Source organism: Pristis pectinata, chromosome 8, assembly GCF_009764475.1.
Source record: "Pristis pectinata isolate sPriPec2 chromosome 8, sPriPec2.1.pri, whole genome shotgun sequence".
NCBI classification, from domain to species: domain Eukaryota; kingdom Metazoa; phylum Chordata; class Chondrichthyes; order Rhinopristiformes; family Pristidae; genus Pristis; species Pristis pectinata.
In genome coordinates this window covers 87,431,367-87,454,727 of record NC_067412.1, presented here as the reverse complement: position 1 = coordinate 87,454,727, position 23,361 = coordinate 87,431,367, and the positions used below count along the sequence as shown (strand labels likewise).

The window sequence follows — 23,361 nt, the reverse complement described above, 5'->3', positions numbered from 1 at the left end:
AGGGTCAACTTGGCTCATCATCACATCTGTGTGAGTTGGTGAATCAGAAGTCAGGAGGGCTTCAAGAGTTGCAGGTACACTAAAGTGGCTCTGCACAGATGTCAGATCAGAAGAATCATAGAAAGAGTTTCCATAGGTGGACGTCTTCGATCCAGAGTCAGAGTTTTGTGACCTAAATGTATAGGTTGAGCTTTGTTGCATTAAGCCGGCAGATAATGATTGCTGGGTTGGCAACAATGCAGATGATGGTGACATGAGGTTTAAACTATCAATGAGTTCAAGTTCTTCAATTATGTTTTCAGTGAGTGTTGATGGCAGCTTGCTCGAAGAGCTGGGGTAGACAAGTTTAGAATGAAGCTCATCTTCCAGATCCTCCTGTTCTGGCATTATGGGGGACAGATGTCCAGTACTTAATGTACTAGCATTAGAGCTTGTTCTTGGCCTAAAACTGGTCCAGGTCTCAGAATCCTCATTGTTACGAGGGGAAGGACTTCCAGGCCATTTGGAAATTTGCGAACTAGGACTATCAGCATTTCCCTCCTGAGCTGCCTGAAGGGCAGCCTTTTTCCTAGCAGCCCTTCCTTTGCTCTTAACAAGCTTGCTATTATTGTCCATTGATGCTGCTCTTCTCCTGGGCGACTTCCCACTTTTGCCACCTTCAGGATTAAGTATCCACCAAGAGCTCTTTCCTGTAGCTTCATTGTGGACTCGGATGAATTTGCTGTGCAGAGAAAGATTGTGTCGAATGGAATTCTGAAAGAAGTTTAAAAATACAGGTGAGAAAAATATTTAGAGAAAGTTTTAAACAGATTGACTTTAATCCCACTGAAAATTTATACCAAAAATATTAATCCAGCTTCACTTCTCAGAAGCCAATTCAATATTGTATACTCAGAAGTTTCCCACTTCACTTTATTCCAGTTTTTGTTTTAATATGAAGTTACAATTTTGACTTTTCTTTAAAGACGTATCTTACATACAACCACCTTAAATAAATTATATGCAAGAACATCCTGAATTGACTTGTATTCCAGTTTATTGTTTTGACCATAAGCATAAAAACATCAGCACCACACTTCCAGAGCTCATTTTTTGCTACAGTAAAAATAAGTTTGCATTGGAAGTCAGACAATGGAGATGCTTTGCAGATTTTTGTACTTTTCAGAACGTTAGTCAAGCATTACACAAAGATTTTGCAGTTTGAAGGAGCCCACACATCACAGTGTGGCCTTTTTGTGGAAGTCATTTTTGTTCTTTCAAAGATAAGTAGTTTTACATCCTCAGACTCGAGTGGTTACTGTACTTTGCTAGATAGGAAAACTATTCCACTATGTCACAACGAATGAGCAAAGATCCAACCATTGAGATTTGTGGTAATTCTGGTTTCGCCCTATAGCTGCAAATGTGGGAGTTGCTGATCAGCCTCCAGTAAGCAGCTGTGGGAAGAATAGAGCTGTGCCAATAAGATACGGCAGGAGTGCCACACTCTCCCACTCCCTGTTCTTAATTTTGTTAAGAGTGAAAGATACAAAAGTATCAACATCTAGGCACACACAACTGTTCCAGCCAGAGATTTTTGAGATTGCAGAAAAGATGGAGGAATTACAAATGGATCACTGAAATGAAAGATGCAAATATAAATCACAAGTCTGTTCAGCAAGTGACACAAGTTTAAAATCCACAAACTATTGGAATAATGAACCCAAGACTTTAATGTACTGGGCTGTACTCCAAGCTACTCATGCACAATTAACTTTTTAGTCATTTTTGTAATATTGGTATTACTGGCAAAGCCTGTATTTAATGCCCTTGCCTTATTGCCCTCAAGCAGTGGCAGTGAGTTGCTGCAGTCCTTCTGGTGAACATGGTCCCACAATGTCATTAGATAGTGAGCTCAAGGAAGTGGATGCAGCAATGGTGAAGCAATGACAATATATTTTTAGGTCAGGAACACGTACGACTTGGGAAGAAAATCTGAGTGAAAGTCTGTTCCCAAAAGCCTGCTTTCCTTGTTTCTTGGTCTCAGAGGTTATGGAATTGGGAGGTGCTGTCAGAGAAATCTATGGAATTAACTGTAGTGCATTTTACATGAGTAATTGGAAATTAATATGTGGACACAACAAGCAATTAGGAAGGCTAACAACATATTGGCTTTCAGCAGAGAAACACTTGATATCTTGCTTGAATTATACAAGGCGCTGGTGAGACCATGCCTGGAATGTTGTGCAATGTCTGGTCTCCCTTTCCAAAGAGAGGGTCACAAGATTACAAGACAAAGGAGCAGAAGGCGGCCATTCGGCCCATTGAGTCTGCTCTATGAGCTAAACCAATACTATTCCTATCTAGCCCCAAATTCCGGCCATATCCCTTGATGCCTTGACTAATTAGATACCTATCTATCTCCCCCTTAAATGCCTCCAATGATCAGGCCTCCACAGCTGTACATGGCAAAGAATTCCATAATTTCACTACCCTCTGGTTAAAGAAATTTCTCATCTCTGTTTTAAGCCGGTACCCTCTAATTCTAAGATTGTGCCCTCTGGTCCTGGACTCACCCACCAAGGGAAACAGCTTAGCCACATCTACTCTGTCCAGTCCTTTCAACATTCTAAATGTTTCTGAGGTCCCCTCTCATTCTTCTGTACTCCAGTGAGTACAGTCCAAGAGCCGACAAATGCTCATCATATATAAGCCCTTTCATTCTGGGAATCGTCCTCTTAAATCTCCTCTGAACCCTCCCTAACATCAGTACATCCTAAGATATGGGGCCCAAAACTGTACACAGTATTCCAAATGAGGCCTCACCAGTGCCCTGTAGAGCCTCATCAACACTTCTCTATTTTTATACACTACACCTCTCGAAATGAATGCCAACATAGCATTCGCTTTCCTTACTGCCGATCTGACCTGGTGGTTAACCTTTAGGGTATCCTGCACAAGTACCCCCAAATCCCTTTGTACTTCTGTACTTTGAATTTTCTCCCCTTCTAGATAATAATCTGCCCGTTTACTTCTTTTTCCAAAGTGTACCACAGCACATTTCTCAAAATTGAATCTCATCTGCCATTTCTTTGCCCATTCTCCTAAACTATCCAAGTCTCTCTGCAACCTTCCTGTCTCCTCAATACTCCCTATTCCTCCACCTATCTTGGTGTCGTCTGCAAACTTAGCCACAGTACCACTTACTCCATCATCCAAATCATTAATGTAAAAGAAGCCACCCCAACACAGACCCCTGCGGAACACCACTAGTAACCGGTAGCCAACCAGAACAGGATCCTTTTATTCCCACCCTTTGCCTTCTGCCTACCAGCCAATGCTCTATCCATTCTACTATCCTACCTGTAATTCCATGAGCTCTCACCAGATAGATTCCTGGGATGGTGGATTTAATCACAGGAAGAAAGTTTAAGCAGACCGGACCTATATGCCCAGGCTTAGAAGAATGAGAGTTGATGTCATTGGAATGCACTAATTTCTTACATGGCTTGACAGAGTAGATCAGGTAATGTTATTGCTCCTGGTTAGGGCATCTGGAACCAGAGGCTGCAATCCCAAAATGTAAGATCAGCCATTCAGAATAGAGATGAAAGAAATTTCTTCATGCAGAGGCTGATAAATCTTTGGAATACTCTACCCTAGAAGGCTGTGGAGTTCAGTCAGAGTATATTCAAGACAGAGATCAACATATTCTTAGGAAACAGGACGTCAAAGTGGCACTGAGGTTAAGAAATCAGCAACAACGGTATTGAGTGACAGAATAGATACAAGGGACTAAATGGTCTAATCCTGCTTCTAGATGTTTTCTTGTAGGAGGCACATGCCACAGCCTATGCTGCAGGGAGAGAGTGGTTGGGATGGTGGATGGGGTACCAATCAAAGCAATTGGAGAGTATTCTATCACATTCCCAAGCTGGGTATTGCAATGGAAAGAAACTCTTTGGGGGAAATCAGGAGGAGAGTCACTACAGGAGACCCAGCTCTGACTTGCTCTTGAAGCTGTAGTATTTATATAGCTGGGCCAGTTAAATTCCTGGTCAATGTTGATCCAGAGCATATTGATTGTGGGGGGACCACTAAGATGGCAATGCCATTGAATGAAAGAGTGGTGGGTTGTTATTTGCCCTCATGCTGGAGATGGTCATTCACACTGTACAAGTGCTTGGTAAATGTTATTTATCACTAACACTCCATCTCTAAATGTTGTACAAGTTTTGCTGAATGTATAGATGGATTGCATCATTTTGTGCATTTAGGAATAGAACCAAATATTCTACAATCATCAGCAAACGTTCCCACTTTTGGCCCAATGATGAAAGCTCATTGGTGAAGCAGCCAAAGATGATTAGGTCCAGGACCCTACCAGAGGATCTCCTGCAGTGATGTCATGGATTCGAAACAATTAATCTCCAGACAACCACAACAATCCTCCTTTGTGTGATGTAGGATTCCAAATGGTACACTATTTTCCCCCTTAAAGCCCACCGACCTCTGTTTTATCAGGGCTCCTTGATGATACGCTGGCAAATGCTACTTAGCCGCAAGGATAGTCACTCTCAGCTCAATTAAATTCAGCTCTTTGGTGCAGGTTTATACCAAGAGTACAATGAAGTCTGGAGCTGATGATTCTGGCAAAACCAAAACTGAGGATTTGCCACTTGGCACCACTGTCAATGCCACAATCCATTACCTTGCTTATGGCTGAGCATTGAAAAGTGGCTAATGATTAGCTAAATTGGAAAGGTCCTGTTTTGTGGATGGAAATATATAGGTACTTTTCAAAAGCAAAAACTGCAGATGTTGGAAATCCAACATAAAAACAGAAAAGGATGGGGATACTCAGCTGGTCAGACAACACCGGTGAAGAGAGAAACTGAGTTAATGTTTCAAGCTAATAATCATCATATCTGAACATTAACTGTTTCTCTTCACAGATGCTGCCTTACCTGGTAATATATCCACAGCATGTATTTATGAATCTATCAGTGTTGTAAGTGTACTGGAACAGTTGAGCTTACGGCATGGCTAGCTCTTCAGTGAGGAAGTTACCTTTTCGTATCCATTGACTGAAGCATTTCTTTTTACGTGGAGTGACACAAATTAACTGAAGACGAGTGTATGTCCAAAGTAGACTATCCAGTACTTCTGCTAGAACATGGCTGCAAATTCCCTCAGCCATGTTATCAACACACATGTACAGGTCTCTGCTAGAGTCAAGGATGTGAATGTTCTTGGAGTCACCATCTCCAGTTAGATGTTTAATTGTCCACTTAATTGTCCCATTCATGAGCAGACATAATGAGACTGCAGAGCTTTGATCTGCTCCATTGGTTATGGGGTTGGTTAGTTCTGTCATGTATACTTTTATTTAGCATATACAGAAAAACTACTACCCATGGTTCTATGTTGACATTTAACTTTTAAGTATGGCCGGTGCTGCTCCCAGCATGTCTTTTTACACTTATTGAACCTAGGTGGTTTCCTTACTTAACAGTAATGATTGAACAAAGGATATACCGGGGCATGTACTTATAAATTGTGGTGGAATACAATATTTCTGCCACAGACAGCATAAAGCATCTCATAAATGTCTGGTTTTGAACTGACAAGTCAATTTAGAATACATTCCACTGGGAAAATGAGAGTACTGCAAAAGAAGATGGACAATGTCCTCAATGCAAAGACTGAACTTTTGTTCCTACAAGAACCAAACAATGGACACTCCTTTCAATACTGTCACAGTAGACTGGCAACTAGAAGTCAATGTCAAGGATTCCAGAGCCACTCCTTCCCATATGTACATCTCTGTGCCACAATCTTAGATTGGTCTATTGTGTTTGTGAAACAGTAAGTACGTAGAACTTATAGATAAGTCTGGGATGCTGGTTTTAAGGTATGATTCAGACTGTTGCAATGGCAGGTCTGTGAGACAGCTCTGCCAATTTGACTCCAATCGCCATCTGTCAAGTGGGACAGATCAATTAGGTGGTTAAAAAGGCATACAGGATGCTTTCTTTTATTAGCAGAGGCATGAACCAAAAAGCAGGGAGTAATAATTGAACTGTAGGCAATGAGGAGAGCTTGATTTTCTCAAAAGTTGAGGTTACAGGGAAGATGTGACTACATTGGGAGAGGGTGCAGTAGGAGGATGTTGCCGGGACTAGACAATACAGCTACAAGGAAACATTGAATGAGCTGGAATTCTAGAGTCTTAATTAAAGTGTATAAAATGTTGAAGGGTGTAGACAGTAAGTAGTAAGCATTTAATTTCCCCTAGCAGAGGGTCAAAGTGACATGGATTGAAAGCAGATTTACCGGAGGAGTGAAAGATGACAGGCAGGTTGTTCCAGGTAGGGGAGGGGTGGTTCTATCATCCACCTGCCTGTGTCCCAATTCCGCCCCACCCCTACCTGGCGAAACCTGTCTGTCATCTTTCACCCCTCCTCAGTCCACCAATCACCTTAGCTCCTGTCTCATCACTCCTCCTCTCCTCTTTTTGCAGACCATCTCCCTTCTCCGCTCTCTCACCAACCCCCACCACCCAAGATGCTGCCTGACCCACTAATTTCCTCCAGAAGATTGTTGCTCCATTGTGCTGTTCATTTCCTCGATGCAGCTAACTTGGGAAACCAATCCTACACATTTGTACTCGGCAATTCAAGACCTTCAATGGAATAGGAGAAAGTAATGAAAAATGTCTTTTCTTTTATTAAGATCAGGTTGGTGAGATCAGGAGATGCCTCTCATTTGAATGCAATGCTCAGCAGGAACTCCACCAGTCATGTATTCCTACCAGTTGGCATCTCCAGTCTATTGAGCTTTTAAGCCTTACAATGAAGCAAGGCAGCTGATCACTCTTACTATAAAAGGAGCATCTAAAATTGCTCAAAAATGATTGTCAGTTTGCATGTACACATGTTGAGTGTAAACTAAAAAGCTCAGGATCACAAGCTTTGAAACCAGCAGTGGATTTAGTTGTCACTAATTCCCACTATTGGACCTAGAAGCCAATATCATGTAAACAGCCATCATTTCTACCATATTGTATTATAAGCACATTGACAAGATCATCTCCTCACTTTCAAATACTTCAGTAGTCTTGCCCCATTTTACAATGAGAAATATTCTCATGATATATTCCAGTCTATCATCTATTTCCATATTATGGTTCATTACCTGCACCTGAAGCCAACATTTTAAACACTTTCTCTGCAACTCTCTTCCTTCCCTACCCCTCCTCCAAAGCAGAAAGCCATCTATAAATCACATACATTTCCTGTTTCCTGCTAGTCATTCATCTGTACCCTTTGGAAAGCAATTGTTTTTATAAAATATTACGAGAAACACCACATAAAGTTGCATTGCTGTTCCTGGCACTGCATGATGGTCATTAAAAATAATTGTCTATAGTCCACAAGTGGTGCAACACTTATGACCAAAATTTCACAGAACTGGATTAAAGATTTACAGACATAGCAAAAATCCACATCACTGGAATATTTATTACATTTAACTGTCTACAAGCCAAAGAACACAGGGGAAAAAAAGCCTAGTGTCTGATTTTATGGTTAGTAACAGCTGAAATACTACCAGATTCAGGCATATCCAAGCTTATGAAGTAATCAGAAGGAAATCAAGACCTGTGGTTAAAATAGCTTACAGGCACATGTGTCATCAATCATTCACTAACCAACACAAAAATCGGTCCTAAATACTGAATAAACATTCACTTAAATTCATACATTTCATAATATATGCTATTATACAACTGATAGTATATTATAGATACTAGGAAAATTCTAAGTTTAATAAAATTGACTATACCATTGTATGTGGAAATTTTGATAATCCAACACTGCAGAAGAGACATTTGGACAAAAAATTTGATAGAAAAGTCAAGGTAAACCTTTTCTAAATTGTTCATCTGGCAATTACACTGTCCTCCACGGAATGAGCGATACAAACCAACAAAAGTTCTTGGTTCAGTTCCTAGACTCGAGTTAAATGATTCACACTCGGACAAGGATAGGGATACTGCGTATCTCAAACACCTCAGGTTTTGAAAAAGAACAACTCTCAAAAAGATTCTCTCTCTACACTGGTACGTAGAGACCCTTCAGGAAACCATGGATGTATGGATTGCAAATAAAAAATGGATCAGACCTCCCTGAATACCTGGCGCGGATGGTGTCCCTGGCCGTGTCCTTAGACCCTGTGCAGATCAGCTGGTTGGGTTATTTGCAGACATTTTTAACCTCTCCCTGCTTCAATCGGAGGTTCCCACCTGCTTTAAGATGACTATCATGCTGGCATCCAAGTAAAACAAGGTAACATACCTTAATGACTACCGCCTGGCGGCTCTGACAACAACCATCATGAAGTGCTTTGAGAGGCTGGTCATGGAACACATTAACTCCAGCCTCCCGGACAAATGACCTACTGCAATTCACTTACTACCAAAACAGGTTAGACTATTGGTTATTGACTACAGCTCTGCCTTCAATACTATAATTCCAAGCAAATTCATCACTAAACTCTGAGACCTGGGACTCAACACCTCGCTCTGCAACTGGATCCTTGACTTCCTGACCAACAGACTGCAATTCAACAAAGATAGGCAGCAACACCTCCGGCATGATTATTGTCAACACTGGTGCCCCACAGGGCTGCATCCTCAGCCCCTTACTCTACTCCCTATACACTCATGATTGCATGGCCACATTCTGTTCCAACTCCATCTACGAGTTTGCAGATGATACCACCATAGTGGACCGTACCTCAAATAACAATGAGTCGGAGAACGGGAAGAAGATAGAGAGCTTAGTAACATGGTATCATGACAACAACCTTTCCCTCAAGTGTCAGCAAAACACAGGAGCTGGTCACTGACACAAGAGAATCTGCAGATGCTGGAATCTGGAGCAACACACAAAATGTTGGAGGAACTCAGCAGGTCAGGCAACACCCAAAGAGGCAAATAAACAGTCGACGTTTCGGGCCAAGACCCTTAATCAGCACCGATATAGATGCTGCCTGACCTGCTGAGTTCCTCCAGCATTTTGTGCATGTAGCTGGGCACTGACTTCAGGAAGGGGGATGGTGCACATGCTCCTGTCTACGTCAACGGTGCTGAGGTCGAGAGGGTTGAGACCTTCAAGTTCCTAGGAGTAAACATCAACAATAACCTGTCCTGGTCCAACCACGTAGACGCCAAGGCCAAGAAAGCTCACCTGCACCTCTGCATCCTCAGGAGGCTAAGGAAATTTGGCACGTCCCCATCAACCCTCACCAATTTTTATCAATGCATCATAGAAAGCATCCTACCTGGATGCATCATGGCTTGGTATGGCAACCGCTCTGCCTGTAACCACAAGAAACTGCGGAGTTGTGGACACAGCTCAGTACATGACAGAAACCAGCCTCCCCTCCATAGATTCTGACTATACTTCTTGCTGCCTTGGTAAAGCAAGATAGCTTCTCTCCCACTGTTATAAGACTATTGAACAGTTCCCTAGCATGATAAGATGGACTCTTGACCTCAATCTACCTCATTATGACCTTGCACCTTACTGTCTACCTGCACTTTCTCTGTAGCTGTTACACTTTATTCTACATTCTGTTATTGTTTTACCTTGTACTGCCTCAGTGCACTGTGTAATGAATTGATCTGTATGAACAGTATGCAAGACAAGTTTTTCCACTGTAACTCAGTACATGTGACAATAATAAACCAATTCCAACGTGCAGGAAACAGACAGAAGTCTTGCATGTGTACCTGAGGACATCACCATCGAGATGAAATGTGGCAACAAAGAAAAATATTAACATACATCTCTCTAAAAAGAGAAAAACAGTATTTTGTGGTTCAACTAAACCAAGATACTCTTGGAACTAAATCTTGGAGAAACCACTTCATGGAAACAGGTGAAATTGATGTAAGCCTTATTTCCTTCCTACTGCTACAACAGAAACCACTTTACAATCAGGCCAATTTAATAATTCAGTAAAGAAAAATATTTTTTTTAAAAAATTGGTTCAGGCTTGGTTACAAGCATAAGAATAACACCAATTTTGCATTCTCTCTTGAGACACTGCTAATAGTTTAAGCAACAAGCTTCCCACTTGCGGGAGGACAAGCCACTCAAACAGATCAGAGTGTCGTTGCTGCCAAGCGTAATCCCAAATATAACTAAACTGAAGTGGGGACTTGCATTAAAAATGAAGCTTCTCACAACCTCAGGAAACCCTGAAGGTTTTCACAGCCAATTAAGAAGTTTTGAAGTGTTGTAATGTAGGAATCAGGGCAGACAATTTGTTATATAGTCAATTCCCACAAATAGCTAAGCGACAGTGACCAGATAATCTGGCTTACTGATACTAACCGAAGCAGATATACATCAGCCAAGATACCTGGAGGCAACTAAAATTGCTCCTTTAGAAGTACCACGGAATATTTTATATCCATTCAAAAATGCAAATGAAGCCTCATTAGGAAAATACCACCTCCAACGATACAGCATTCTAGTGCAGCTTTGCCTTTGTACTCAAGTCTGTGTAGCAAGACCAGAATCTACAACCTTTTCATTCAGTGGCAAGTGTTACAGATTTAGCCACAGCTGACACATAATTGCTCTACATTTGTTAGATCTATTCCAAACACAAACTTGGAGCAGAGTAGACCACCCCCAAGTAGTAAATGCTGGAGCATTTAATAAGATCATGAGTTACATGATTACAACCACATTCTTGTCTACCCACCTCTTGCCTATCAAGCATCCATCTTCCTCTGCCTTAAAAGTATTCGAAGACTGCTTCCACTAATCTTTGAGGGTGTCAAAGTCTCACAACCCTCTGACAGAAAGAAATTCACCTCATCTCCATCTTCAATGGGTGACCATTTTTGTTAAAAATGGTGACACCCTCCCCACCACCACCCCTGGTTCTTTAATTCCCCAGATAATTAACAATACTTGTTTTTCCTAATTACATCTGATACTTCTGCATCTCAAGGGCTCTGGAATCTTTCTCCATTTAGGCAGCATTTTTCCTGACAAAATGGGCAATTTCATATTAAATCACATTATACTCCATTTGCCAAACCTTTGCTCACTCACTTAAACCTAACTATATCCCTTTGTTAAAGCACGAGACCTTCAATTTAACACAATGTGATTCTTCTCAACATTTCCAATGGCTGCATCAACAGTAGCCATCTGCAAAATAACTTAGAATAACATCACTAATAAACAAACAACTGCTCTGGAAACACAATGGTAAGGAGAGTGGTCACTAGAAATGATGATAGCTGAGAAGCCTCTCCCAATACCCCCCTTTTACTCTGACATTTCACCTTGGATCAACACTCTACTTATATTACAAGCCTTTTCTTTTTACAAAAAATCTCCTGCATTCTATCACTCACTTCTTCTGCTGCATGAACAGTTTTACTTGTTATTTTTTAAATTTGATCTTTTTTGACCTATAATTCTATTCCAAATTTTCATAATAACTATGGCAAATTGCTTTAAAATTTAGGGTTTTGCACAAATTGATCCTTTTGGATGTGCAGCCACAGTCTAGCCACTTAACAGATGTGGAGAACATAACATATACATTAATGAGTCATGAATTACAGACTCTGCCTAGAACTGAGAAATATCAAGCAGTGCAAAATTCCTTCCTGGCAGCCCAATTAACATGCCTTGTTCATTCTGCAGCAGTGCAGGAGGGAGCGAGGGGAGGGGTTAACACCTTTAAGTAAATGCACCAGTAGCTGTCTCAGCTGACAGAGAAAGTGACATTACATAAAATGGTAATATATGACAGGGGCAGTAAAAGACCTTGGCATGCCATCAGCACTATCTTACTTAAAATCCAGTGCATATTTCTGTGATATAATAAATGTTTTAAACCTTGGATTGTTAATTACTAAATGCTTACTTGTTTTTCCCATTTCAGATTCTAACTCAGTTTAATTGTAAAGCTTTGTTTCTTAAAATGATCAAAACAAATGTTGTAACTCCTTTGAAACATAAGCCACCAAAAGGGTTTTCAAATACAACCATGCAAATTTGCGTGTGTGATAACGTGTGGTGAACAGTAGCAAATTACTAATGCTGCAAATATTATGAAAGTTGTAGATGTTTTAAAAATGCACCAGTGAACTAAGTGTTGATGCCTCATTTACCAGATGGACTTAACAAGAGTAGAATTTTCTCACCCTTGGATAGATAAAGAGCAGAATCTCAAAAAAAAATCATTGGCAAGATTTATTTTTCTTTTGAAGTTATGGTATCCCCAACTAGATCAGATAGTGTTGCCTGGTTTCAGTGCTATTTTTCTCCAAGTCCAAGCTCACAATGAGAACATTGTCTCTTAACACAAGCAGCTCCACTCTCACCCACGTAAACACAGGAGTGTTTCTGTGCAGAAATGTCAAACTTGGATAGTATCTAAACCACAAAAACAAACTACAGAATGGGAGGGAGTCACTGCTGGAATACAAAGCTAAAAACCACCTTCGGAAACGAAATACTCATTTAAATGGACAGAATTCGGACAGGAAAACACCTCAAGTCTAACTTGACAATATCACTTAGTCAATTCACAGTAATCCGTTTATGGCTTTAAACTACTGGTCAGAAGCTCTTTGTGAAACATTGCAGAATTTCTACTGGCATAAAATGATTAAAGATAAAAACAGACAAGTCACTGTTCTGGTTCTGCCAGCTTTTTCAAACCAAGTTAAAAGTTAAAGTAGATAATACTGGGAATAAAGTAAAAAGCAATGGATGTTAGCATTAGAATAAATATGAAAGTCTGCTGGATACTTGACCATTAGCCCACTAACAAACTGTACCAATCTCAGCACGTTGGACTCCAGAAAATAAAAATTAAGTTCTAATTCATGATGAAAGTGACTTAGGATTAATTAGGAGCAGGCTTGGGAAGAACAAAAATACTGGAAAGAATATAGTAAAACCTATGGCAAATGCTAAAGCTCATTTACCTGGCTGCTTTGTTAAACTCATTCAAACTTATCAGATCAGGGAGACGCCAAACTCAAAGAATAACTGAAGGAACTGGAGATGAAATCACCCTCTTTCCCTTGACTGGAGCATAAAATGTTGATACCTGTTATCAAAGGACCCAAAATGTACAAGATTGAAGATATCACATTTTTGAATGAATTTAAAAGACTCTAACATTTAGTCTGTGGAACTGTAACTTCAAATGGCTACACAACTAAGCCACAATTAATTCTCATCCTAGTAGACAAGCAGGAACTATTACGGCTACAGAGACAACACTACCGGATCCAACGAGTCAAATGGAGCTGGAGTCAACCTGCCACCCAGACTTGTTGCCCGGGGTCACTGTCCACATCTAGATCAGATGCCAAGGGCCAATTGCGCTAACTGTACACCAGGGAGGCATCCAGCACAGGCCGCCAGTCAAAACCTTGAAAAAAAATCTTTAAATACGACTGACATTTAAAAACCACTGCAATTGAAAAAGGTAAATAACATTCTCCATGCCAGAAACCTCCATTCATAAGAATGGGGACTCTAATTCTACACCAAGTTTGGAGAACTGGGATTCCCCAAACGAGGACAGGGCTCCACCATAGGGATTCCGTATGGAGTGAAGTGACAGTTGCTCTGGTCTCATTCAGCGGATCCCTGACTTACAGCAGACTCATGCAAATCCAGGGCTTACCCAGCACAGTCTGAACACCAGCAGCTCCCTTTGGAGCCATCAGCCATAGCCAACATAATTCAGCCCAACAGGGATACTGGTAACTCTGCTTAAATTCTTAAGTTCAGTTTCCATACATTTCCAACAAACCTTATACTGGTTACATAACCAACAGCTGCATGCCTGTTTACAGTCCATCTACTAGAATCTCAAATTTCACTCTCAGTTGTAGCCAGGGTGATGTTGGTACTTTTCTTATAACTTGAAATGACTGAACAGGGTAGTGAACAAAGCCATTTTTTTTTGGAAATATCATAAGTCCCAGCACCCCCAAGTAGCTTTTTGATTTAGTTCTGAAGTGTATATATACACACATACACAAGTCAAGCTTGCTTTTTACTTTTAAAAAAAACTGCAGGAAAATAGCAAAACTGAGGCAAGAACACTGTTCTATAGTTTTGTGGTACTGGGAACAAATGAGTCGTGGTCAGAATCATCGAAGAAAGTTTCTTTCAGCTGGCTTTCTCTTATGCCAACACTTCCTAGGGATGAAAATGCCAGCATAGGGGTGCAGCATTTAAGTCCTGGGAAGAGTTCTCCTGGTTTCAGAGCGAAGTTATGATCTGTCATGATAAATAAAAACAAATTTTTGAAGTTGTTTGCAGGACACAAAACTCTCAGCAGCAAATATCAAACAATAGTTACACCTTACACCACTTAACAAATTACAAACGTTTAGAAATACATTGCCACAACACTTTTGGCCTGTTGCATGAAGACTGTTCTACCCATGGCATAGCAGAAGAATCCAGCAGAATGCATTCTTTAATTATAGAAATGCACATGCGTTTCCTGTCTGCTACATTACAGATATTAAAGGCAAATTTTGTGCAGCTGTTTGGTCTCCTTTTTAACTCCCATTGTCTCAGATTTCTTCCAGTTATTTGCAATGTCTACCACTAACAGAAAATGTTTTGTTAATATGTCATCAGGGATAATTTCAAAGCTCACTATTGGGGAGCAATGAAGCAGAGCAGAGACTTAACCATGTAAAACTCAAATGATTTTCAAAACAACTGATTCTTCATGTTGACCCAATACTTTAAGACAAAAAGCACTTAAAAAGATAAAGAAAGCTTAACTTCCCATCATAGTTTCTGATTTCAGCCTGTCAGATGAACTACAATGAAGAATTCTGATATTCTGAGGTGGGATTTTTAGAAATGAATTAAGATATAAGCAAGTTATTATTAATTTGGTCTTCCCAACTTCCTTACAAAAATCTATTTTCTGAATATTCAAAAGGCCAATTTATAGCTCCTGTTGAAAATGCAATAATAAAGCATAACATAAGGGAGGTTCGTATCACTCTCTCCCACCAACATGTCTGTCCATTTTCTCTGATCAATGTAGCTGTTAGACCAAGACCTTGGAAAGATGGTTATTTGCCAAAATTTACCCTTTGACAACTAACTGTAACATAGCTCCACAATTTAAGAGCAATACACAAAAAGTGCTGGAGGAACTCAGGTCAGGCAACATCCATGGAGGGAAATAAATAGTTGACGTTTCGGCCCAAAACGTTGACTATTTATTTCCCTCCATGGATGTTGCCTGACCTGCTGAGTTCCTCCGGCACTTTTTGTGTATTGCTCCAGATTCCAGCATTTGCAGAATTTCTTGTGTGCCCACATTTTAAGATTTCATGCACTTCCCTGGGCTGGAGCTTTGGTTGGAGAAAGCAGCGAGGAAAGGAGAGGAGATCAGAAGTACACAGAAGGAAAGGTAGCAAGCGACAGAAGTTGAGCAACAATCCGTTGGAAGAACTCAGCAGGTTGAGCAGCATCTGTGGGAGGGAAGAAATTGTCGACGTTTCAGGTTGAAACCCTGCATCAGGACTAAGAGTGGAGAGGCAAGATGGCCAGCATAGAGAGAAGGGGAATGGCGAGAAAGGATTCTGAGGAAATTGGTGGATTGCGCATGGGTGTAAGATGACAGGCAGGAAGTGCCAGGTAGGGGAGGCAAGCGGCGGTGAGACTGCTATAGATCTTGCACAAGCATTAAAGAAAAATTAAGCCGCAACTTTTCTTTGACTCCAAGGATGGAGAGAGAAAACAGGGACTACTGATCAGTCAGCCTGACATCAGTAGGAGGGAAAGTGCTGCAATTATCCACAGATAACAGGGCACTTGAAAATAATAGTAGGTTTGGGCAGAGTCAACCTCGGCTCACAATAGGGGAAATCATGTTTGCCAAACTTTGGAAATATTTTGAGGTCCCAAGCAACAAATTAATCAGGACAAACCAGTTGACATGGAGTATTTGGACTTTCAGAAGGCCTTCAATAAAGTAACAGACAAGAGATTATTAAAGAAAATTAGAATACGAACTATTGGTGGTTATATAGTAGCATGGACTAAGGACTGGTTAACAAACAGAACAGGAACAAACAGTTCAGTTTGGGAGTCTTAACTGTGGGTCCTGCAGGGATCAGTGCTGGGACCCTGGCTGTTTACAATCTACATGAATGATGTGGATGTAATATATCCTGATCTCAGTCTTAATACTGGGTCTTCACCCAAAACATCGACTATCCCTCTGCCTCCACCAATATTGCTCAACCTAGGGAGTTCCTCCAGCAGTTTGTATTTTTTTGCTCCAGATTCCAGCATCTGCAGTCTCGTGTGTGTGCCTCTATAATATATCCAGGTTTGCTGATGTTACAACTGTAAGTGACAATGCAAATTGTGGAAGATGCAGAAAGACTTTGGCAGGATACAATTTGCTCTTTCACCTTGGTGATAACATAGCAGATGGAACAAAATGGGGAAAAATACGAGGACATTCACTTTGATACAAAGGCAGCATTATTACAGATTGAAAGGTGTTGGTGTTCAAAGTGACCTGGCTGTTCTTGTACACAAATCACAGAGTTAACCTGCAGGTAGAGCAAGTAATTAGGAAGGCAAATGGTATCTTTTTTGCGAGAGTATGTGTATATGTCAGTGGAGACATCTTGGTCGAATTGTAAAGAGCCCCATTGAGGCCAGATCTGGAATACTCTGAAAAGGTCTAGTCTCTCTAGCAAAGAAAGAATATACTTCAAAAAGGAGTGCAGCCAAACTTCACCATATTGATTTCTAAGGATGGTGAACTTGTCATACGAGAAGGAGTTAAGAAGAAAGTAGTGATCTAATTTAACTGCACAAAATTCTTGACTGTTGACAGGATAGATGCAGAGCTGGTATGTCTAGTGTCAGGGGTCAGTGTCTCAAAATAAGGGATCAGACTTCAGGACCGAAGTTCCTTCACTAATAGAGCTGTGAATCTTTGAAATTCACTACTTAAGAGGGCTGTACAAGTGACCAAGTACATTCAACACAGGTTTTCAGATACAAGGGTATCGAGGGATATGGGAGTTAGTGTATGTAAGCAGTGCTGAGCTAAAGGGTCAGCTATGATCCTACTAAACTGCGGAATGGCACAAGGGACTGACTGGTCCCCTTGTACTCCATTTCTTAAATCCTTGTGATGAAACAATTACACCAAATGGTGCACTTCATAAGATTCTACATTTTTCCACTAGCAGGTCATGTTCCAGTAAATAAACTCTTCCACCTTCCAAAAAGGAGTCAGCTTCTCAAAATGAAACAATACTATCATCACAGATGGTATTCAGAAAGAGATTCACAGAGATAAACCTTTTTAAGATTCCATGTACTCTGACGTGAAGAAGTTTAAAAATGTAAATAAAACACCGAATGGCACAGTAGTTGAATGTGCAGTTAACCTCTAAATTCAGTCGGTTCATGTTTAACTGTGGGACTGTAATCAGCACTCCTGCAAACCTTTTCTTTTGTAGTAATGACATTCCAGTACAAACAAGCAAACACATACTCACACGAAATGGTCCAGAATTATGGATAATATGAGCCAATCTATATCCCATGGCAGTTTAGTTTCTAATCACTGGCTATGCACTGCTAAAGAAATCAATGTTCAGCTACCTATTGATCCAGTTTTTAAATTTCAGCACAGTAGACTTAATTTATTGACAAATCTTGCTTAAAATGAGCAATGTAGTTTAGAAATCCCTGATGGGGAAAATATGTTTTAACTCAGAATTTCTTTTTTTGGTTAGTGAACTACTGAATGAATATTAAGCAGAAAGTGACGTGAATACTAAGTTTAGGCAAATTTTACGGGGAGAGGGGGAGAGGGGGAGAGGGGGAGAGGGGGAGAGGGGGAGAGGGGGAGAGGGGGAGAGGGGGAGAGGGGGAGAGGGGGAGAGGGGGAGAGGGGGAGAGGGGGAGAGGGGGAGAGGGGGAGAGGGGGAGAGGGGGAGAGGGGGAGAGGGGGAGAGGGGGAGAGGGGGAGAGGGGGAGAGGGGGAGAGGGGGAGAGGGGGAGAGGGGGAGAGGGGGAGAGGGGGAGAGGGGGAGAGGGGGAGAGGGGGAGAGGGGGAGAGGGGGAGAGGGGGAGAGGGGGAGAGGGGGAGAGGGGGGAGAGGGGGAGAGGGGGAGAGGGGGAGAGGGGGAGAGGGGGAGAGGGGGAGCTCATTTAGTTACTGATATCTAATCAGTTTGTGCCTTGCTGATGCTGCCTTCCAGGATTTTGAATTAATATTTAATTTTCTAGCATTGACAGCATTTAGGGCTTGCTGAATTAATGAATTGCATTTTGATATTTGAGTTTCTGTAATTTCTTATGGTACAAACATATTCATTGACAGTGTCAAAGAGATCAACCTAAATTTAACAGTGCAAATTTTAACTTTTTCAAATAAGTATCATTTTATTACTAAGATCTAGATGTATGGAAATACTTTAATGAGTTGCCAATGCTGAAAATATCTGTGGAGAAGGCACCAAGTCCCTTGTCAGACTGGAAGATAATACAGAAGCGGCACGGTAGCATAGCGCTTAGCGTAATGCTATTACAGCGCCAGCGACCCGGGTTTGATTCCGCCACTGTCCGCAAGGAGTTTCTATGTTCTCCCCGTGTCTGCGTAGGTTTCCTCTGGGTGCTCCGGTTTCCTCCCACGTTCCAAAGACATACAGGTTAGGAAGTTGTGGGCATGCTATGTTGGCGCCAGAAGAGTGGCGACACTTGCGGGCTGCCCCTAGCACATTCTCAGTAACGCAAAAAGACGCATTTCACTGTGAGTTTCGATGTACATGTGACTAATAAATAAATATCTTAATATCTTAAAAATAGCATTCATAAAGCAGAGCAAAGAGAACAGCACAGTAAAAGTGCTTCAGCTGGAAAATAGGTGTTGCTTAAATGTCAAAACTCATATCAGCACACAAAGCAGAATGAGAAAAAAAATAAATCAAAGACATAAAAGTTCAAGACCACAGAGAACATGCAGATTGCTGCACAAAAAAAGTGGCAATGCAGATAGAAATAAAAACAGTGAACACCAGTAACCAAAAGCCCAGAAGATGAGAAAAGGTCAAGGCCAAGGCTACCCATTACCCTGTCAGCACAATATTCCAAAGGCAGATCTCCACCCCAAATATCTACCCTTTTGTTCTCACAACCCCCAAATCACTGACAAAACCAGTGCATATTGCTAGCTCAAAGAGATAGCAGGAGCTATAATTAGGGTCTGAAGTTATTGTAATCAATAATTAAGCTGGAGGGCTATAGAGTGTCCAACATATAAAGACATAGCACTGACCTTCAGCCTGCATTGAATTTCATTAGAAAATGTGGTCAAAAATGGGGGAGATCAAAGTGAAACAGGATATTAAAGTAGAAAGCAAAACAAGTAAAAATTATGGGTGGGGTGGGAGTGGAAATGGAGAACATGGAGAAATGAAATAGATGTAATCAAGACTGCTGTATACCAAAGTGATAAAATCAACTGAGGGGAAAAAAAAAGACATTTTAAAAGCCCAATTGTGGAAGCCATATCACAAAGGAAAATGAGATTGACACAGAGAAACTGAAGGTAATGAGAATTTCACAATAAATGGGGTGTGCCCCAGGGATACAGAGTTAGTTAATGATAAATGCCAATAAGAAGTCCAAGAGCAGATATTAGAAACAGATTGATTATGTGATAGGGTGAAATTTAAGCAAAATCTAATGAATTTGTTGGTAGTTTGTCAGTATCTGAATAATTTTTAGATAACAAGGGAAGTAAGGGATATGGAGTTAGTGAAGGAAAATGAAACTAAGGTAAAAGATCAACTGCGATCTTATTGACTGGCCATTCAGCCCTTTATTCCTGCTTAATCTATGTTCCATGTTTTAATTGTGCTTTGCAAATAAAAAGGAAAATGTGTAAGGCATTTGAAAGACAAATCAAAGCCATCAATACTAATAAATGGCTAATGTCTGACAAATTTCAATAGTATTTCAACATCAAGTTTACAAGAAATCCTGGACTTTTAAATCAATTAAGTAAATCCAGCTAAAACTCAAGATCTTTGCAAATATACATCTCACTTTAGTACAGAATGCTTCAGGTACAAGTATAAGTGATCTTCGAAATATATAGAAATGTGTAATTAATTATAGGAAATACAAGGAAAAATGAATATACAGGTGGACCCACAGCTTCTGGAACTCTGCAGCTGCTGAATCCAAGATTAACTCATCTACCATTTAATGCCACAGCATTCCTGTAATATAAACATTTTTACATCAGGATTTGTTGGAAATTAGATAGAGTCAGAGTTACAAAGCACAGAGGCCCATCAGCCCACCACATCCATCCTATCCTTTTTGCCCATCGACACTCATCCCATTTGCCCACAGATTTCAATCATTCACAGGTCAATAGGTATCAATGTGAAATATGAAGGAAATGGACAATTGGTATTTGCCTTGATGATTAGTGATAGAAGTAGTGCAGTTAACATTCAAACACTCTGGATACGATAAGACCAGCCCACAAGCCAGCAAAGTCTCCTGGAGGAGACAATTTGCAAACTGTTAAAGATATCAAGAATGAGGCAGTAAACCAAAGTATTGCTCCTTGTCCTCCTACACAAGGCAAAAAAAAAGAATCCGTACATTTAATCCTTTATCAAAACTGTTTTAAGGATTGAAACATACAGCAAATCTTACTTTAGGCTCTTTAAACAAAACCTAGAATGGAAGGTTCATAATTAACATTGTACCCACTCATCCCAAAAAAACTGAATTCTTACCTTCCACCCAGCTGAACTGTTGCTATCTCCTTTGTCCTTGAAGTAAGGCACGGATTTGACCATCCAATCATAGATCTGAGATAGTGTCAACCTCTTGTCAGGAGAGCTCTCAATAGCCTTGGTGATAAGGTCTGCATAAGATTGATGGCCCCATGCATTTCTTCGAGAGGAACTCTTCCGCTGTGCACTTGCTGCACCACTTTGGGAACAGACCTCTGCATTCAGACTAACTTCACTCTCCGATTTTATGGCATTTGAATCAGCAACATCCTGCTTTTCTTCTTCAGTGGGAGTTCCTGTGGCAGAGTCCTCCTGCTTCACAGTTGTCAATTCTGGTCTTGGTAAAGGCCAAGTGCAGGATCTAGGACGAACCTGTGGTTTGAAGTCAGGGTCAATTTCAGCCTGTGCTGATTCTTCAGCCATCATTTGTAAAATCTTTTCTCAATTAAGTTCCAAACAAGGATGGTTACTTTCTTTCATCAAATTAAAATTTGTGACTTATGTCTTACAAAATAAATGTAAATGCTTTTTCATACAAATCTTTCCACATCTTCAATAAAAATAACTTGTATCTTACTGAAAAAGGAAACAAATTCAGGTGCTGTTCCAGTTATTTGTAAAATTTAGGAAGTTATAACAACCACCTATCCAAACATACTGATACTTTTCAGCAATTATAACTTTGATTTCAAACCAAGGTCAGTTCGATACAATTAACACATCGTAATTCTCTTCAAGAGGAACAAAACTGGTATCCACTGCAATATGTTCTGACACGTCCTTTCCAATACTTGCACTCTCTGGATTCAAAGCACAATTACAATTAAACACTTTTGCCTCTTTCCCATAATTCAGAATCTGATTTGAATTTTATTTTATAAAACTATATAATACTGCAGAGGTTTAAACACACAAGTAGAATCAGATTTTGGTTATTTAGAAATGTTAAAAGTAATGTTGACAAAATTATCTTTATATCTTATGCATCAACCTCAGTGATTTTTGATGACAATGTAATATAAAAAGACAAGGAGGAGAATTATGGTTAACAATTTCCTTTTAAATTGCTCAGAATTCACAAAATCATTGCAATTCTGAGGAGCTGTTTTCTTTTTCTCTCCCAAAGTAAATCCAAAGCGATGCGTTGCAAACAGTTCAACAGAACGTGTGGCAAACAAGAATCTTCTTTCAGCTGACGTTAAAAGGCAGTGCAAAAGAGCGGCTGTGAAAAAGAATGTCTGGTGCTGGTTTCTGCACGATCACGAACACTCTTGACTCCTGCCAAATATTTCACCTTTACTGTGCTATAGATTAAAACTTTGTTTTTTTAAAACAAACGAAAAGACGGGGGGGGGGGGGTGCAATCTGTATAAATCTCGTAGTCGATAAGCAATCTCTGTTCAAGAGGTGTAAGCGTGCAAAACCTTCACGAATCCTCACGGAGCCACTGGACGTAACGGAGTCTCCAAAACCTTTCCAGGGAGGTTGCTGGTTCTCTTTCCTCTCTCACTCAGTCAGTCCCCGTCGGCCTCCCGTTGCAGGCCCCGGCCACAAGGCGCCTCCACTCCAAGCTACCATCTTGACCAGGAGGAGGAGGAATGGGGAGGGGTGAAGGCGCCACAGATCCAACCTGTGCCTTCAGCTAAGACTGCGAGCTCCTCCGAGCGGCTTGTCGGACACCTCGGCCCCCGCAGCAGCAGCTGCAACCCCGGCCGGCGCTGCCGTCGAACTTCATTGGCATCCACCCACCGCAAGCCGCGGGATGTCCGCCTCAGGCAAACGTTTCAATCCCTCTCCACCTGCCCACGCGTTGCCTTTTTTTATTCCTTTCCACCTTTTCCTCTGTTTTGACCCGTCTCGCTCCTTTTGACGTGTTTCAACGCATAGTAAACATTGCCATCGGGTGAAATGGGGGGGGGGGGGGGGAGGAGCGGGGCGCCGGGTGGCGATGGGAACTGTAGTCCATTACCCCGCCGCTCTCGGCGTCCGGCGGCGGCCCCGGCCTCGGGCGGGAACCACACCTCCCGCAATGCACCGGGACTACAACAACAACTGGACGCGGCGCCACCGACAGGCTTTCGCAGCAGCGTAAGTCAAACCGTTTGGCCGTTAGCCGCTTTTTCTTTTTTTAATTGAAATGTTTCGATTCTGGTGACTGGATCCAATCGCTGTTACACCGATGGTGCACTTAGAGTGAGATTACAATCTCCCATTCTTGACTATGCCGACAAAATAAAATGCCACGGCGACGACGCCGACGTCAGGGAAGTGTGTGCGTTGCCTTCTGGGAGTTGTAGTCCAAACAGGCTCCCTGAAGGCCTGTGGCTGCGGTTCAGGACTACAGTACCCAGCAGGCACTAGTATTTAAAATTAATCTCTCATGACACCCTCTAATTACACATGGAGCAAATTATGTCCTGGTTCCAACTGACTTTCCAACTGAACAAATGTCTCAGTATTTTGTGGGCGACGTTTTAAAATCGCATGTTACTTGAGCA

General features: G+C 41.2%; 1 protein-coding gene across 1 annotated transcript in view; it reads right to left on the bottom strand.

Moving 5' to 3' along the window:
• Positions 1–23,001, bottom strand: part of LOC127573052 (forkhead box protein O1-like) — a 30,380-nt gene extending 7,379 nt beyond the window's left edge. The window contains exons 1-2 of the mRNA XM_052020849.1: positions 20,864–23,001; positions 1–753 (exon numbers count right to left, since the gene is read on the bottom strand). The exon at positions 1–753 is cut by the window's left edge and continues 522 nt beyond it. Coding sequence (XP_051876809.1) covers positions 1–753; positions 20,864–21,289 — 1,179 coding nt within the window. The 5' untranslated portion in view covers positions 21,290–23,001. The remainder of the gene's footprint in view (positions 754–20,863) is intronic.
• Between the last annotated feature and the right edge of the window lie 360 nt (positions 23,002–23,361).